The sequence below is a fragment of the Dermacentor albipictus genome, chromosome 1 (assembly GCF_038994185.2).
Source record: "Dermacentor albipictus isolate Rhodes 1998 colony chromosome 1, USDA_Dalb.pri_finalv2, whole genome shotgun sequence".
NCBI lineage: Eukaryota > Metazoa > Arthropoda > Arachnida > Ixodida > Ixodidae > Dermacentor > Dermacentor albipictus.
Window position 1 is genome coordinate 308109496 of NC_091821.1, and position 18225 is coordinate 308127720.

The 18225-nt window shown below is 46.1% G+C and overlaps 1 protein-coding gene across 3 annotated transcripts in view; it reads right to left on the bottom strand.

Annotated features, from left to right (window-relative positions):
- The window catches only part of LOC135907064 (diacylglycerol kinase delta), a 472455-nt gene that overhangs the window by 124951 nt on the left and 329279 nt on the right, over positions 1-18225 (bottom strand). For all 3 annotated transcript variants that reach the window (XM_070531531.1, XM_070531532.1, XM_070531533.1), the window contains exons 4-7: positions 13716-13796; positions 12397-12501; positions 4817-4949; positions 422-528 (exon numbers count right to left, since the gene is read on the bottom strand). In XM_070531531.1, coding sequence (XP_070387632.1) covers positions 422-528; positions 4817-4949; positions 12397-12501; positions 13716-13796 — 426 coding nt within the window. The remainder of the gene's footprint in view (positions 1-421; positions 529-4816; positions 4950-12396; positions 12502-13715; positions 13797-18225) is intronic.

An 18225-nucleotide genomic window follows, 5' to 3' on the forward strand; every position in this document is an offset into this window, starting at 1 on the left:
CTAAACTTGCAGCTTTTTTTCATCACTAAAGAAGGTGCTGACTGTGCACTTTTTTTTTTCTTACTTTGTAGATATGAAAGGTGCTTAAGATGTTTCAACTGTGGAACAAACAAAACAAATAAGAGCAAGCAACGACCAATTAATTTAATCTTCGCTTCCACTATTATTCATGTGTATACTCTTCAACCATCTCCAGCCACCTGCTGGCTGTCACAATAGATTATCATGATGCTGTCATGATAAAAAGCATGCGTGCACTAAGATAGCAAAAGAACAGGAATAATAATTTTACTGATGCATGCATACAGATCTTGAGAAATCAGAGGGATAAGAAGAATAGTGTACTACAGTAGTATATTTGCTTCCTTCAGGAGCCCTTTATCGATAATCCCTAAGCTTCAATATTAGACGAAGAGCTCACCCCATCCTCGTCTTCAATAATGTCTTTTCCTACAGATGATAATGTTGTCCACTTGCAGTTGTTTGGAGACTTGAGCGCACACTTTTTGTGTGCCTTGAACTTGCAAACTATACAGAGAAAGATTACATCAGTTATGTGATAAACTTTAGTAAATGCGTACTTATGGTTAAGTGTTTTAAGATCACACCAAAAGACAGAAAATGAAAACAAAGAATGTATGTTAAATTTTTTTTGTGTGGGGGTGAATTCAGTTTTATCTAACAATGGTCAGAGAAAGCAAATTTACTAGAGAGCTAAGAACGCGCTTGCTGCAGATCTGCAACCCCGCATGTGCTCCGATGCAAGGAGTTGGGAGAGGCCAAGCTCATGCATCTGCAATTCTCTCTCTCTCTCTTTTTATTTTGTTTCATTTGCGTGTCTCTGTGATGAAAATCGGAAGCAAAAAAGGGAATGAAGGTCACAGAAGGGCCGGGAGAACCCTGACTCGGGTTGCTGCAGTCTCTGTCCTGCTACCACTGCAATGAAATAACTAATCAAATTCAGTGATGGTAACATGTAATCATGCATACCTTCTATCTTTAAAGTGGTCCTGAACCACATTTCATTGAAGCTGAGACATGCATCTGAAGTTAAACAATTTCAGAACTGCTTTGCAGCAAAATGTACTTCAATGTGTTCAGCAGAAGTGGAGTCATTAGCAATTAAAGATCACGTTTGATCATACTCACGGTGCTCCCGCTCCTTCTTCAATGCCTTACACTGGAAAGGCTATGGCGAAGCGGGGCATGCCCACAACACTTTACCTACTGAACACTGTGGCGCACAGTTTAAACTTGATTTTGAATGTTCACGTAGATGCCACTATTTCCAATTTATGCGACTATGACGCACCAAACACAGTTGCCCTCAGCAGTACTGAGCAAGCCACAGTGCACACAGTGAGCTACAGCGAGCTACAGCGAGCAGGCTCATTGCGTAACCTTGCCACACTCATGATATCTATGCTATGTAGCAGACTGCAGCTACATGCAACTGTAGTGTGTATGTGCAGCATTTGCTTTGTGCACAACAGGGATGGAGTGTACACTCGCGGTCATGTGCTCCAGTCTGGCCATGCTATGGGGTGCGGATCGACTTTGTCCTGCACTAGCTTAACCTAAGGATAGTAGCCACATCCAACCTGTGCGTTTTGAGCACTGTCAATAGCTCAGTATAAAGCAATGTCTGCCAAGCCGTCTAGCCAGGTGCGGCCAGGAGTGAGTGTGCTCGCAAGCGTATGTTTGGTCTGACCTTAAGTTTCGTGTGGTTCGAGGCTAGTTGAGTATTTAAAGCTAGTTGAAATTAGTGAGACTGTATGACTAGGACACTGATTTGTGCGTCGGCCAAAGTTTATTCCTATGCGGGCAGCCACGGATGAGCATGAGCAGGCAATGTTTGGCTTCTTCTGTAAGTATGTATTTCTTATTAAAATTTGAAACACAGATTTTTACTTACTGGTCCAAACACCATTCTTTATGGACATCAGCTATAAGCTGAAAGAAGTCGTCTATGGGAATCTTGCATATGATGACATATGCGAGCTGCTGGCAGCATAGAAGTGGGTGAGGAAGAAGGCCTCATTTGGAAAAAGTGTTGGAGAAAATTGTGGCTTAGCACTCCGTTTGTGAGCTCCACACATCACACGTACAGGCTGCAAAATTTGGCTGAGATGCTCACAGCAGTGTATGCTATTTGCGGACTATGCCTCTTTCATTTCACCAAGCCTGAGAGATGGTTCAGGACCCCTTTAATGCGATCAGCAGTCTTGGGATGCTTCACACACTTCTGACATCAGAATGACACATTTGGAGATATGTGCCACCAAACTCGCCACAAAAATAAACTGTTATGCTTATTTTTTAACAAAATGCTCTTTGATGCATTGAAGCACAAAAGTAAGTGAAATGCCTATGTATTTTGTCCCACACTTGGGGGAACATCTTGAAACTAGTGTTATCTTGGAGGTTCATTTCAAGTGGATATGTCTTGCAAACTCACCAACTAGAATTTGTAACTTGCAATATGTGCCATAAAGCAATTAAATTAATTAATAATTTTTGTTTATTAGTAGAATATGTGTTTTGATTTCTCGTGTTAGTAATGTTCACCTTTTCAAATAATCGAACTCAAGGACTAGAATTATGCTATTTACCACAGGCAATTTTTAAAAATTCTGGAAAACCTTAAAATGAGCAGCCCCTATAGTCTGCTTCCTGAAAACTTTGTTATTTCGTGCAATAGATGCATGTACACTGTTGAGAAGCTGGACGTGCAGTCCTGGCATCAGAAAGAACTAGTGGATCAGACAAGTGCATAGAAAAGGAAAGAGATGATAAGGTTGATGTTCAAAATTTGCCACCATAAAAGCCAGTGAAGGGTCATGTATAAAAATATTTTAACAGAAAGACAACACAAATTTTGGGCAGAAACAAAAACTGAAAAAATTATGCCATATTTTGGGACTATAAAAACCGAAAATGCTGAAGCCTATGTATCTTCTATGCTATCTCCTCATTTCAAAGTAGCACTAAACATTTAAAGAAACCTTAAATTCCAAGAACTGTAGGGCTTAGAGAGAATGAAAGATGCTCAACAGACAACTAAACAGTATTTCTCTGGAGTGATGGAAAGTTTTGACAAAACACGTGGCAGTTAAAGGGAAGGAGTCATTTTATACTGTATAATGCAGATCTTAGTCTTTTACAAACCACAAGATATTGTGCGATATATATTTATAGGGGCTCTTTCGAAACTGTTTCTCATTGTTCTAAAACCAAAACAATGGCATCAGCAAATATTGCAGATCACAATTTCAGCATAATATTCCTTACTGTCATCGACCAAAAAAAGAATTTCGGAAAGACTTTTTGCCATTGCTATGGACACCTTGCTGTACATTTGAAGAATTACAATTAAAGAAGTAATATTAGTAAAGATCTTGTACAGGCATTCTTTAATTTCTACAGAAAAGTGGCACTAATTTTGCCTTGGACGAGGGATAGTTGGTAGTTAGCAGAGAAATAAATTCATGTTAAATTGGATAATAACTGCATTTATCTTGCACTCAGCAGTTCTTTTTCCTATTTATAGCATTAAGCTTTGTTTACCTCTGCGTATACCGAGTGTCATTCTCTCATTTCAGGACCATTTTGCCTGGCATGACCAAAAGGTGTTTTTAGACCTTTAGCTGGCGATCCCTTAGCCTGTACTTCTTTCTTCGTAACTTAAACACAGCTTTTAATTCCACAAAAGTGCCAGCATCAGTTTGAAATTATATTTTCTTCTCTCAGTGTCAGTCTTGTGCATTCAATTCTATTAACACCAGGGTGCAAGAACGAAATATTTTTCACTCTGGTTTTAGTTTCGTCCTACTGAAAAAGGTTCCGTTCCAGTTTTGCTCTGGAACAACAACAACAACAAAAACATCAGTGACCATTCATAACAGCTTTTGTTGGCATGCAAAAATTTTAGAAGCAAATTAACAATAAAAACAATATTTATTTTCCTCAATAAGTGAATTATGAATTCTGAGATCATGCTCAGTGCTTTGAGTCAAGGCACTGTTCCGATAAATCAAACTTAAATGGACATGAACAAACAATAAACCTTCGGTAACAAAGCGTTGTTCCCGTGAGAAATGAAACGATAAGCTCTTCAGCGTGCAAGCCCTGGGCTTCGCTACAATGCCAATCTGCTAGTGCACCGAGCAGCAGGCTTAAATTAGTGAAGCATTCAAACGGATACGAGCTTATACGGATCCTGATGTTGCCTGACGTCGGTTGTTTTGGATTGCTGACTTTCCCTTTGAAACGAAAACCAATCAAGAATATTTTGGTTTCACTCCGAAACAAAATAATAAATAATGTTTCGGTTACGTTTTCGTTTTGGCCAGAAATGTCATATTGTTTTGTTTTTCGTTTTCCTTCCGTTCCGACACACTGATTAACATAAAGCTTTTGTACTTTGTCTCATTTTCCTCACATTGCAATTATTTATTAGCTCAACCTGGAGTAGGACGTGGAAAGCCAAACTGGGTGACTTATCTGACTTATCAGCTAAGACGTGGCTGCATAAGAGGGTCCTTCATAACAGACCCATTTTGTGGTTCATCTCACTACAAGCTCCTCAGAAGGCTTGACATCGCTCACTACTTTCCCTCTCCATCATCACAGGTATTTATGGCGGCAGCACTGGATGACAATTAAATGTTTTAGTGGCACTGCTCAGATTTGTTGCCTGTGGTTCTGGCTGCATTTCATATTTGACTCATTGTATGCATGAAGTGGCTACAAAAGTGCACAGAACAACATGTAATAAAGCTCACGTGAGCAAGCTAATGCAGCGGTGGCTGCTCACCTTCACAGGAGAGGCCATGGGAGGTCACACCTGACAGGGCCTCCTTGCAAACATTGCAGTAGGTGGGACGTGCATGAGACGTCACGTACCAGTTGTGCTGCCCAGACAGAAAATCCTGCTGATGTTCTGTGCCCTGCATGCAAGACAAATGCAAAGCAAATGAAGGCTAGCCACACACAGAAGTCTTGCGAAGGACTTGGAATTTTGGTTTCTTGAACTGCATCTAGCTGCTATTTTCTTGCCTCAGAAATTTCATTGTGGTAAACCTATGCACATTTTCTTGCAACAAGGTGCGCATGTGGACAGGTTGTATCAGAAAATTTTCCCCTTAAGTATTTTTTGCAACTTTCCATTACCAAATCACAGGCATGCAGGACAGCAAAAATCTATGGCTGGTGCTGGGTGAAAAATTTCATGCTTGGTTTTGTTAAATTATAAAGATCACACCATCAGATGCATGGCCTCCAAGATTTGCTCGCACTGGCAGGTTTTGCTCCAGCCGTCCCATTTGCACAAGAGAGGGCAAGTTCAGAGTGGTGGGCGTGGCTTGGTGAGAAAAACAGGATCTTGCACTGCTATATGACCCCTTTTTATTAGAAAATTATCAAACAAACCTAACTCGCAGGACTAAGTGTGTCAGTCCAAATGCAAACATTCAAGGTAAAGAGTCACTGACAGAGCAAACACAATGAATGTTTCAGCTAAGGTACAGCAAGCTTTAACAAAGGTTTCATTGCAGACTAAAGAAAAGCCATGAATGCTGCGGCGCACGCTTGCGTGCCATTGACTGCTGCGTACTGCAGCAGTTTCATGGCTGGATGGTACGAGAAATTGTGCACGAAGCATGACTATATAAATTATGCAATTATTTACTTGTTTATTAGTATAATGCAGTTGGTGCCGAAGCAGCCAATATTATTGCGGGATGTCGTGTCTGCCGAAGGACGAATCCCAACATAAAAACGTAACGCTTCTTTGTTCGACTAACGATGGCAGTGGATGGGCATACCAACGCTACGTTCGTCCCAGTAGCGGAAAGTAGAAGGCGGTCTTTCTCAGCCAGGCAGCCTGTTTTTATAGCCACCGTCGGTGATGCATACCTCGGGTGACGTGGCGGTGGCGCTATGTTTTATCGACCATGCAGTCCAGCGTGCAGCTGTGTTATGCTGGGCCAGATGATAAGAAGACGGAGGGTGCGCAGAAATGTGCACGGAGTGTGTCGCCACATTATTATTACGAATAGCATGATTGAAATGTTATTACACGACTACAAAAATCTGCATGTCTCATGCCATCCGCATGTCTGTCTGCTTACAGCATGTTTATTTTATTTATTTTAAGGAAATATATTTATTTATGAATACCTTACAAGCCTTCAGGAAGGTACTAGGTAAGGGAAAAACTATGGTTACATCAGCTGATACAAGTATTATTTGACAAGGCCGGTAAAAAAAAAAATGCGTCAATGTAACGAAAGCTTTATTTGCTTAACGTAAAAGCGTGCAAGATCCATACAGTAAATACAAAAGGTACAACTGAAATGAAAACTAAGAAAAGCAAGATCCAAGTGCACACAGTAAGACCCTAGTAAATATTCCACGAATATCATCACACTACAGTGTAGGCGCACAACGGGTCAATTTCCATATGAATTGCTGACCGACCGCAATGCAAAGCGCAAAAGAAAGAAAGAAAGAAAGAAAGAAAGACGGAGTGTCCCCATAATTGCTATCGCAATAAAACTCGCGCCGGCAGTGCGCTCGGTAGGGAGTGAGATATGTAATGGCAGACGTAGTAGCAGACGACGCGGTTGCTCCCACCCTTTAGGGAGCGGCGGCGAAGGCGAGGCGCGCCAGGAGACGGGTAGAAATGGCCTCGCCTAGAGTTACTGTATATGCTACCAAAGCTACCTTTGGTAGCATATACAGTAACTCTAGGCGAGGCCATTTTTACCCGTCTCCTGGCGCGCTAAAGCGCGTTTTCCCGCGACAAGCGCTGGCGTGGCTCAGTGGTAGAGTAGCTGACTCTCGCGCAGCAAGCCTGGGTTCGATCCCGGCGGCCGCTGGGAACTTTATTTCTCATTCCTGGCGGCCTACAACCGCCTACGCTGTAAAAGCAGGGAAGAGATTGATACAACCGGATTCATTACGAGCATGAGGCAGATTAAAGAGCTGTAAAAAAAATTCTAGAATGAAAAGCATGCGTACCATACCTGAGTAACTCAAGCAGGCTAGGTGACTGCTTATCACCGCCCTGTTTCAAAGGGGATAGATAATCATAAACCAACATGCTGACGCTTACTAACTCCGTTATCACTCAGGAATTATTCGAGGCTCCAGCACTGCAGTAATGCGGGTGCAAGTTCTCGACCTGCGAGCAAGACGAATGTGCTTCTCTTGTGGAACACATCACGCCCATCTCTGTGCTTTTCAGGGCTTAATTCTCAGTGCACTTGTGGAGTATACCACCCGCCTACATCGCGGTGATGGATGAACAACATCCCGAGGTCCCTCCCGGTTCCTGTTCAACCGTGGACATCGCTTCGAGGAAGCGAGGAAATACATCGAGCGATAGCGAGGACACAGAGCTGTACTCCACATCAGGTGACAAGTCTTCGGAAGGCAGCTTTCGACCAGTCCTGTACCGCAAGACCAACCGAAGAATTATCAACGCATCTTCGGCGTCAAATTCGACACCTGAAAACTGCGCCTCAACAATGGCCTCACTCCATGCTGTTCGTGCCACAGAACGCTACTCACAGCCTATGTGTCCTCAACAGGTAAGCACTCTCCGTGTATCTAGAAAACACCGTGCCGAACGAGATCAAGGATGTCAGCATACACACTAGGAGAAACACCCTGGCAATCGATGTGATGAACTCCAGCACGATGAACACACTACAACATGCTGCTAGACTTTCGATTCCTCCATGGTGCCTCGCTCAGCCAAAGATCAACCTGACAATACCTGGCATTACAAAAAAAGCTGATCTATCATCACCGGTCCTTAAACAGCTCATGTTACCACTTTTGCATGAGAACTACCGTGACTTTACGCCTATCTACACTGTTGGATCTGTCCTGCCAAACAGTTCCGCTGCGTCAATCGTGATACCAGCGAAAGTTACAACAACCAAACTTAAGACAACATTGATGGCAGCAGAGCTTGCAGCAATATATCGCTTTTCATTACGTACATTGGTGATGAACCCCCACACAAGCGCTCTTCTGCGATTCAAAGCTAGGCGGCACTGCAGTCTCGTATACTGTCACTTTTACGACGCGGACCGCACGAACAGCTAGTATTTCAGATTATAGAGACGATGCACAATATAAATGATGCAGGTCATGGCATGAAACAACTTTCTAATGGCTTCCAAGTCACTGCGGGATTCATCATCATCATCATCATCATCATCATCAGCCTGGTTACGCCCACTGCAGGGCAAAGGCCTCTCCCATACTTCTCCAACTTCCCCGGTCATGTACTAATTGTGGCCATGTTGTCCCTGCAAACTTCTTAATCTCATCCGCCCACCTAACTTTCTGCCGCCCTCTGCTACGCTTCCCTTCCTTTGGAATCCATTCCGTAACTCTTAATGACCATCGGCTATCTTTCCTCCTCAGTATGTGTCCTGCCCATGTCCATTTCTTTTTCTTGATTTCAACTAAGATGTCATTAACTCGCGTTTGTTCCCTCACCCAATCTGCTCTTTTCTTATCCTTTAACGTTACACCTATCATTCTTCTTTCCATAGCTCGTTGCGTCGTCCTCAATTTAAGTATAACACTTTTCGTAAGCCTCCAGGTTTCTGCCCCGTACGTGAGTACTGGTAAGACACAGCTGTTATAAACTTTTCTCTTGAGGGATAATGGCAACCTGCTGTTCATGATCTGAAAATGCCTGCCAAACACACCCCAGCCCATTCTTATTCTTCTGATTATTTCAGTCTCATGATCCGGATCCGCGGTCACTACCTATATGCCCTAAGTAGATGTATTCCCTGACCACTTCCAGTGCCTGGCTATCTATCGTAAACTGGTGTTCTCTTCCGAGACTGCTAAACCTTACTTTAGTTTTCTGCAGATAAATTTTTAGATCCACTCTTCTGCTTTGCCTCTCCAGGTCAGTGAGCATGCATTGCAATCCACTGAGTTACTAAGCAAGGCAATATCATCAGCGAATCGCAAGTCACTATGGTATTCTCCATTAACGTTTATCCCCAATTCTTCCCAATCCAGGTCTTTGAATACCTCCTGTAAACAAGCTGTCAATAGCATTGGAGAGATCGTATCTCCCTGCCTGACGCCTTTCTTTATTGGGATTTTGTTGCTTTCTTTATGGAGGACTGTGGTGGCTGTGGAGCCGCAATAGATATCTTTCAGTATTTTTACATACGGCTTGTCTACACCCTGATTCCGTAATGCCTCCATGACTGCTGAGGTTTCGACAGAATCAAACGCTTTCTCGTAATCAATTAGGCTTTTAGGCTTCCTCCGTTCCTGAGAGCATGTTCAATTCTATCCATATTATACTTCCTTATGTCAGCTGTCTTACGCTTGTTGATTACGGTAACTTCGAAAGTTCTGCCAGTTCTATTCTAGCTGTAGGGTTAGTGGCTTTCATACATTGGCATTTCTTGATCAGATCTTTCGTCTCCTGCAATAGCTTACTGGTATTCTGTCTAACGGAGTTACCACCAACTTTTATTTCACACTCCTTAATGATGCCACAAGATTGTCGTTCATTGCTTCAACACTAAGGTCCTCTTCCTGAGTTAAAGCCGAATACCTGTTCTGCAGGTTAATCTGGAATTCCTCTATTCTCCCTCTTACCGCTAACTCATTGATCGGCTCCTTATGTACCAGTTTCTTCCGTTCCCTCCTCAGGTCTAGGCTAATTTGAGTTCTTACCATCCTATGGTCACTGCAGCGCACCTTGCTGAGCACGTCCAAATCTTGTATGATGCCAGGGTTAACGCAGAGTATGAGGTCTATTTCATTTCTAGTATCGCCGTTCGAGCTCCTCCACGTCCACTTTCGGCTATCCCGCTTGCGGAAGAAGGTATTTTATCCGCATATTATTTTGTTCTGCAAAATCTAGTAATAACTCTCCGCTATTCCTAGAGCCTATGCCATATTTCCCTACTGACTTGTCTCCAGCCTGCTTCTTGCCTACCTTGGCATTGAAGTCACCCATCAGTATAGTGTATTTCGTTTTGACTTTACCCATCGCCGATTCCACGTCTTCATAGAAGCTTTCGAGTTCCTGGTAATCATGACTGGATGTAGGGGCGTAGACCTGTACAACCTTCATTTTGTACCTCTTATTAAGTTTCACAACAAGACCTGCCACCCTCTCGTTAGTGCTATAGAATTCCTGTATGTTACCAGCTATATTCTTATTACTCAGGAATCCGACTCCTGTTTCTCATCTCTCCGCTAAGGCCCGGTAGCACAGGACGTGCCCGCTTTTCAGCACTGTATATCCTTTTTTTGGCCTCCTAACTTCACTGAGCCCTATTATATCCCATTTACTGCCCTCTAATTCCTCCAATAGCACTGCTAGACTCGCCTCACTAGATAACGTTCTAGCTTTAAACGTTGCCAGGTTCATATTCTAATGGCGGCCTGTCCGGAGCCAGGGATTCTTAGCACCCTCTGCTGCGTCGCAGGTCTGACCGCCGTCGTGGTCAGTTGCTTCGCAGCTGCTGGGGACTGAGGGCCGGGGTTTGATTGTTGTGTTCATATAGGAGGGATTATTGGCAATGAACGGGCCGATCAAGCCACCCGTTCAGCCCATACTGAGTACCACCACGTACCAATACCACAATCGACGCAGCACAGAAGCTTCGCCTGCAGCTTGCTCGCCAGTGCACCACGTCGCAATGGAATGAGCCACATTTCAGGAATTCCCGACTATACTTTCTTGATCTCACATTAAGCCTTCGAGTCCCATCAAAGCTCCACCGTGGAGCGCCATGCTTTTGTGTCAACTGCGGTTGGCCGTTGCTTTTACCAAAGCATATATGCGTTCCGCATAGGGATGGCCAACACCGCAACCTGTGAACACTGTGGCTGCATGAAGGATCGATTGGCCATATTCTGTGCGACTGCCTTCAGTACAGTTCACAAAAGGAATCCCTTCGCCATGAACTCAACCAGCTGGATGACCGACCACTATCGGAAGGAATTCTATACCATCGACAGGACCTAACGTCACAGAAGAAGGCCACGCAAGCGCGATCTACCGGCCTTTGTGAACGTCTCTAACTGGAACGCCCTTCGTGTGTGCATCTCTATGTTTGAAGTAGTGGCTTAGCGCAAATAAAACCATGGACACAAGGAAGACAGACAAGGACAAGCGCTTGTCCTTGTCTGTCTTCCTTGTGTCCATGGTTTTATTTGCGCTAAGCTACTACTTCAAATATGGACGACCAACTAGCCCAACAGTCAACTCTTCTAGAATTCATGTCTCTATGTGTGCATTATTTTTTTTAACCTTTTCCTCTCTGTCCTGTTTCTAACCCCTATCTCCCAACCTCGGTGTAAGGTAGCAAACTGGAGACTAATATCTTGTTAGCCTCCCTGCCTTTCCTTTTCATCTCTTTCTCTTTTGACCTGCAAACACTTCACAACCTTGCTTGCATCGGAATGTTGCAAAGTGTAATGGCCTACCGAAAGCACAACAAAAAATAAGCATGAAGCACCGCCATCTAAATAGAGACTCTGCGAACAAACAGACAGAGCAAATAAGCGCTGTTGTTGCCAACTCACCGTCATTTTTTAATTTGTAGTGACAAGCCGGCGGCACCAATGCAATGAAGAAAATGTGTGTGCTTTATGCCCGGGCCTTTCAGAGTGCAATTTGCATACTGAACCTCTGCACCAAAGTCTACAATTAATCCATCTTTCTCGTCGTCACACTTCATTAACTTTAGCATCGCTGTATGCTTATCTCTGAAATCTACCCGCGAACAAGAGAGAGCCAGAACGGTTTACAGACCTAGTTTCGTTTTCTCTGCCGAGATAAATAAATAAATAAATAAATAACAGGGGGAGAGGGTGGGGCTTCGTTCTAATGTACTTTGTATCTCTAATGGAAGTATCCAGGAGCATAAGAAAACGTACAAAAATAACTTTCTGTAGGAAACTATATCCAGGAGTGTGTCGACCAGGAGCACATAATGGCGACATATATGACTAGCTTTGCTTGGCCGGTTTCCAAGTCGGCAAAAATGCATGCGCTGCTATTCCACTCGTGCGTTCTGCGCTCTCACCTGGTGGTTTCGAACTATGCAGAGCCATATGCCATCGGCCCACACGTTCTCGCACGCGCTGTGGCATTGTACCATTATTCGCGACATCATACCTGGCTGGTTGATGTGCTACGCAAAACACACGTGTGCATTGCCCGAACACAGCCTCACTCGTTTTCGCTTCCGCACGTTCAACGGAAGTCTCGACCAGGAAGCGGTTATGGTTGGAATGGGCTTCCCGCACTACACAGCGCCAGGGACGTGCAGACGCGCACGCAGTTCGCGTGCTGAACCGGAGCACACTTGAAAGAAGGGATCTTACCTCGTAGAAATCCTTGTTGCAGACGCTCTTCAGGGCCGAAATCCAATCCTCCATTTCTTTCCTCGTCTCGGCGCACAAGATGATCCTCCGGAAGGGCGTGATAATCTGTCGGCACGACGCCCACACACATTCATAGAGTATAGGTGCAATACGCGTGTGCCTTTTGTCAATTAAAGCAAAACTATCTGTGGTGAAGGGTTGCAGCATTTCTACGGCACTCTACACACCGTGCATGTGACCGCGACACAGCTGGTACAGCCACTCGTCCCGATCGCCCTTTTTGGTTTTCGCAGGACGTCAGAACTGAACGCTATAGCTTGACCACGAACCGAACGCTTCCTTGCAATGTGTCTGCACTCCGGGGCGGTTTTTGTCTCACAGTCGTCATGGATATATAACTCGCGATAATTTAATCAGGAACGCTACAGACGCACAAAGCGGTCTAGACCCCCGGGAACACAGAGCATTAAATAAATTTAATGTCAACAAGAATATACGAGAGGAAAAGTGGACCTCAAAGTGGAGCAAAATACTGCCGCCACAAGGAGACTTTCGAGCCCGTGGAAGCTTTTGCCAATTACTTCTGATGCCCCTGCCTAATTATAGTTTGCGTTATTCTGCTTTGGAATAACGTTTGGAGTAATAACAACGAAACGGCTACCACAAGCGCCAGCTACTGATATGCCAATGAATTAACTTCATATAGTTTCAAATATATTTTGCCAAATCTACGTAAATCACTATCGCCCAGATCAGCCCCTTTTTTTTTTCACCTTCATCCATAGCATCAACTTTGACTCGAACGTCAAGCTACTGAGCAAGAGGCATTGTCAGAATTAGCCTGCATGCAGCCAGACACGCCCAGATATATTTTGCCATCTAAATATACAGAGACACATGAGCGCACGGAACATTCAAACCATGGGAGCAATTTTGTCCGATTTCATTCAACTGTACCGTGCTTTATCGACACATTTTTTCACCAGGAGAAACTTGCACGCATCGATCAAAGCCCGTTGAAGATATACCGCCTCCCTCAAAAGTTTTCGGAACATGGAATCCGAGTAAAATCTAAATCTAGACACCGACAGGTCCTTCAAACGAAAGGCAAAGTTGGTACTTCTCCATACAATCACCACATTCCTGACATACATTTCACACTCTGTGGTGAAATCGCGAGAAAATTTAACTTATTCTCTTTTTCCGTGCTCCGAAATATTCTGAGGGCGGCTGTACATTCGCAAGGTATATTACGTAACGTAACTCTCAACCGCAAGGGCACGTGGGATATATATGGCGCCGACGCGCTGAGAACTCACCTGAAAACTGTGGTTTGCATTCTTTGTACTGCATTCGGCCACGCTGAGCTCGGTGAGATCAATCTCCTCGAAAATCACAGACTGCGCCGGGATGGGAAAGGGTCGTTGGGAAACGAAAAGCAAACGAAACAGGGTGTGATCAGAAAGAGCTTAAACTGCGCATACACGTCATTATAATGCAATCTGGGCGGGAACGGAATGATGCAGATATGGCATCGGAGCCTGCGCGCGAGGATTTCTCTTACAGCGAAGCAACTTATTTGCGGCAAGCAAAGAAGGAACATTTCGAAACTGGGCGTTTTCTAAATCGATCGATCGTTAGCGCTAGATCGAAAAGTAATGGATCTTGTCGCCACTGCAAAGCTACAAGACGCCACTGCACAAGACGCCATAATTGTATACCCTGCCTTACGAAAACCGCGCCGCATTGTTGAAGCTACAGAGCGGACTTCGCAGCCGATACAAGGAGCCGGGCTGGCAGAGTAGCAAAATACCGCTCAACGTACCGTTAAAGGGACAACTTAATTTTGACACAAAGCAAAATAAAGTAAGTTTGGATTGATAATTATGTATTCTGTCACGCTATAAAAAAAAAGAAATACTAGAGAAATCGATGGCCAAACTATCATTTCTTGAATACCGCACCGAGGGTCAGCGCTAGTAAACGTCACATGACGTCAGGGCTTTCAAAGTACGTTCTTAAATTATTGTATTCGGGCCATTTTGTCTTCCTAGGCTAAGCCTTTGTTAAATTTTTTTTAATGCAGTGTGGTCCCTCTTTACCGATAATTCATTGATCACAAGTTGTGGAGGTTCGTATAGTCCTCTTGCGTTCTCCAGGGTAGTGTACGTCACCGCTGCCGACCAGTTGTTACGACGCCTGTTTTTCGAAGCTCGACCGACGTTACTATTGGGTAGCGTAGCGTTGTAGGCAGGCTGCAGGCATCCGGTATAGACCATGGCGACCAGGCAAGGACGAGACGATTTCTAGTGCGAAACTTACACAGTTTATTCAATGGTGGGTGAAAGATGAGAAGAAGAGAATGAAGTGAAAAAGTACATTGCGGGGCCCTTTAAATAGGCCCACTAAAGTCGTAGGCAGGATTTTGCTCACGTCGACACCACGAGACAGGCACTGAGTCCCCATCGGTGCTTTGCGGCAGCTTCTTCTCTCCTGGGCGAGGTTGCACGTCCCCATTGTTAATTGTGGCCATGTTGTCCCTGAGATCAAGAAGTTTGCAGGGACAACATGGCCACAATTAGTACATGACCGGGGTAGTTGGAGAAGTATGGGAGAGGCCTTTGCCCTGCAGTAGGCGTAACCAGGCTGCTGCTGATGATGATGTTACTTTGCGGCTGCTCCCGCACTCTTACGTGAACCTGGACGGGCTCGCCTCGGTCCGCAGGTATCAATCCGCAGGTCCGGGATCGTAGGCGCTTATACTTTCTTCTAGGCGACGTTGGTTCGCGGAAAGGGCGTCTGGTTGTGGATGGGTAGCTGACTGTGAATAGGCGACTGATCCGTTCTTCTAGGCGACGTTGGTTCGCGGAAGTTCTCCTGTAGAGCTTGACAGTTCGTGGAAAGGGTTCTAAAGCCGCACACACACAAAGGGGCCTGTAAGCACTCCAGTGCGCCAGCCAGACCAGCAACCCCCTTCTTTTCGATGAGGCACGGTGGTCGAGCATCCTTTTTGCCCGGGGTGCTAGACGCCAACCGTAACAGTCCCCATGACATCGCGAAGAGCCGTGCAGAGCTGAACAACTTCACGGCGACGTCGCAGTGTCCTTCTTTCGTCCCTGCGAGTTTTCACGATTACCAAGCCTCCTCTAACGGTAAGAGAGGCCGGCTTGATATAGAAGAACTGTAGTTTACTAACAAGCTTACATTCAGCTTGACGTAGTCGCTGTTGTTTAAGAACTGCACACAGATGTATACGATGTAAGTTACATTATGTATACAGACCCGGCTGTCCAATGACATACACACAAACATACTTTCTATAAAAGGAAAGTAAAGTAAGCAAGCCAAAAAAAATGGGAGGGCGACTTAGCTTCGCCTTTAAGAGTGGAACGCGATAGCATTCAAAGATCCCCGACTGCTTCCTCACGCTTCCCAGCAACTGCAGCTTATGTAAATGTAATGTTTTCCTGGTAACGCTGGCGGCGAACGCTATGCACGAAGGCGAGCTTTCTCGTTTTTTTTTTTTTGATGGTTGTGGGGTTTAGGGCTCTCGCGGTGGTTGTGTGGAGCCATTGCGTTGCGTTTCCGGGGGCTCCGCATCCCTCTCTTCCCTGCCTGGACGGGGTGGCAGCGGGTCGTAAAACACTGTCACTCGGCTGTCATCCCGCCCACGGGAAGGTCAACAGGCTTTCCCCACTCGTCGACTTTTTGGCGGGAGTCCGGCCCTGCTTGCGTACGCTCCGGGTACGCGCGCGCAAGACGGGGCCCGGATCGAGAGACCACATCGGGGCGTCTGAAGGTGCGTATGGCCTCGGCGGGCGCGCGCGCTTTTCCGTCGTCTCGATATCCTGAGGCAACGCCTTCTGACCGTGCCCCCGTCTGTTCGTCTGTCGTTTCTCTCTATTTCCCTTTTCTCTGCTGTGGGGCGCGCGATGGCAGGCGCTGACCGAAGGATAGGCAGCCTCTCACTGCTAGATTATTTGTTCTCTCTGTCGCGGTGCGCCGTTAACGGCCACCGGCGACCATTTGGCCATGTATTGTGTCGCAATTAGATTCGGACGTATTGATAAAGCTGGTGTTTGTATCGAATCCCCGGCTTAATAAATGCCATTTCTTCTTTCCCGAGTGCTTTGCCTACCTTGCTCCGCGCGCGGTCTCGCTTTCCCCTCCGGCGGGGCGCGTATCGGCACACGGAGCGGGCCGGCTCGGTGTGCTCGAAACCGCGGTGGTCGTTCCGGCACGCGCGATATCGGAGCGTGCGCGCCGTGAGCGTAGCGAGGAGACCACATGGTGTTGCAAGGAACCGAGCGGGCCGCGCCGCTCCTGTATACCCTGTCACGTACACGGATGGCCTTAACCGTGGTTAAGCTAATTACGGTTATGGCTAACCACGGCTACTGCTAGCTACACGGCAAACATAACCGCAGTTAGTCCCCTAACCATGGTTTTCGCAAACCGAGCTTGGCAATCGCAGTTTTTCCTTGTAAACCGAGAACAAGACAAGATGGCGGACGCCACGACTGTGAGCGCAGGGTTATCGGAAATATGGTCCCTATAGAATATCTGAAATGTCGAGCCAAAAGCGTATTAATTGTCCAGCCGCGACAACGCGGGCACTATAGTACGCGTTTGGCAAGACAATCTCGGCTCATTGCGCTCAAACACGCGCTAACGCTCGCGCATATACGCCAGAATTGTGGGTGTAGTAAACGCGCCGGACCGCCACGAGGTGAAGGATCTTAAAATACGAAGCAGCTGGGGCTGTAAGATTTGGAGTCGGGCTCGTAGGACGATCGGAGGACACTTGGGGCGACAGGACTAGACGAGCAGGATTTATTTACATTATTTACAGTTTAAACAAGTCATACATCGACAGTCTAGCGTGACTCCCAAATGGAGCCCGCAAGACGAAGCATACAGCAAACGAGCGCACAGCTCACGAGTACATTGACGAGCACAGAGCACGACGACGAGCACACTCTGGCAGCCGACAATCGCTGCTTATAAGCACTCCGTTCGACGCCATTGTTCGACGTCATCATTCGAAAGCATCGTTCGACGTCACCGTAGACCAGCCGACTCTCCGCGGGACAGTTTACACACACACACACGCACACACAAGTTTCAGTGCCCCCTCCGAAGGCAGATGACCTTTGCAGCGCGGCCGTCCTGTTATCCATTGTCCTGCGTCCCCGTAGTCAGGTGGTCACGCCCGAACCCATCCGGCGCCTCTACATTCCAGAGCTGCCTTTCTCCTGTTCTCCGAACGAGGCGCTTGGTGGATGAACGCCGCCGTAGTCAAGTTCTTCAAAGGAAGTTCACGGTTGGTTAGCGCTGTCCTCGCTGGTTCTCTGAAGGGCGCCAGCAACCCGGATCGGTCGACGCACCTGCAGCGGACGCACCTGCAGCAGTACCCCTGAAGGCCGATCCTAACAGGGCTCAATATGGAGAATCTTAGCACGCGCTATCGGTAAGTACTGAAGCCGTTCTTGTGACATATGTAACTATAAATTCATTGCGTGCACTGTAGCGGAAACAGACGATGTTCCCTAAGCCTCCGACCTAAATCGGCAGCTGGAAAAGGGGGTTTGCGTTTGAGTTTCCGCGTAACAGAATTATGCTTTCTCGTATATTCAAATTAAAATGCGACGCTATCATGTCTCTATAGGTTGTGTGCAAGTCGTACTTTACAAATTTTCTGACGCATTTTACTTCTCAAACATTTACATTTGACCAGTGGCGTAGCAACAGGGGGGGCCGGGGGGCCGTGGGCCCCGGGTGCATGGGGCCAGTAGGGGGGGGGGGGGGGGGGGGTGTCATATACGTTTT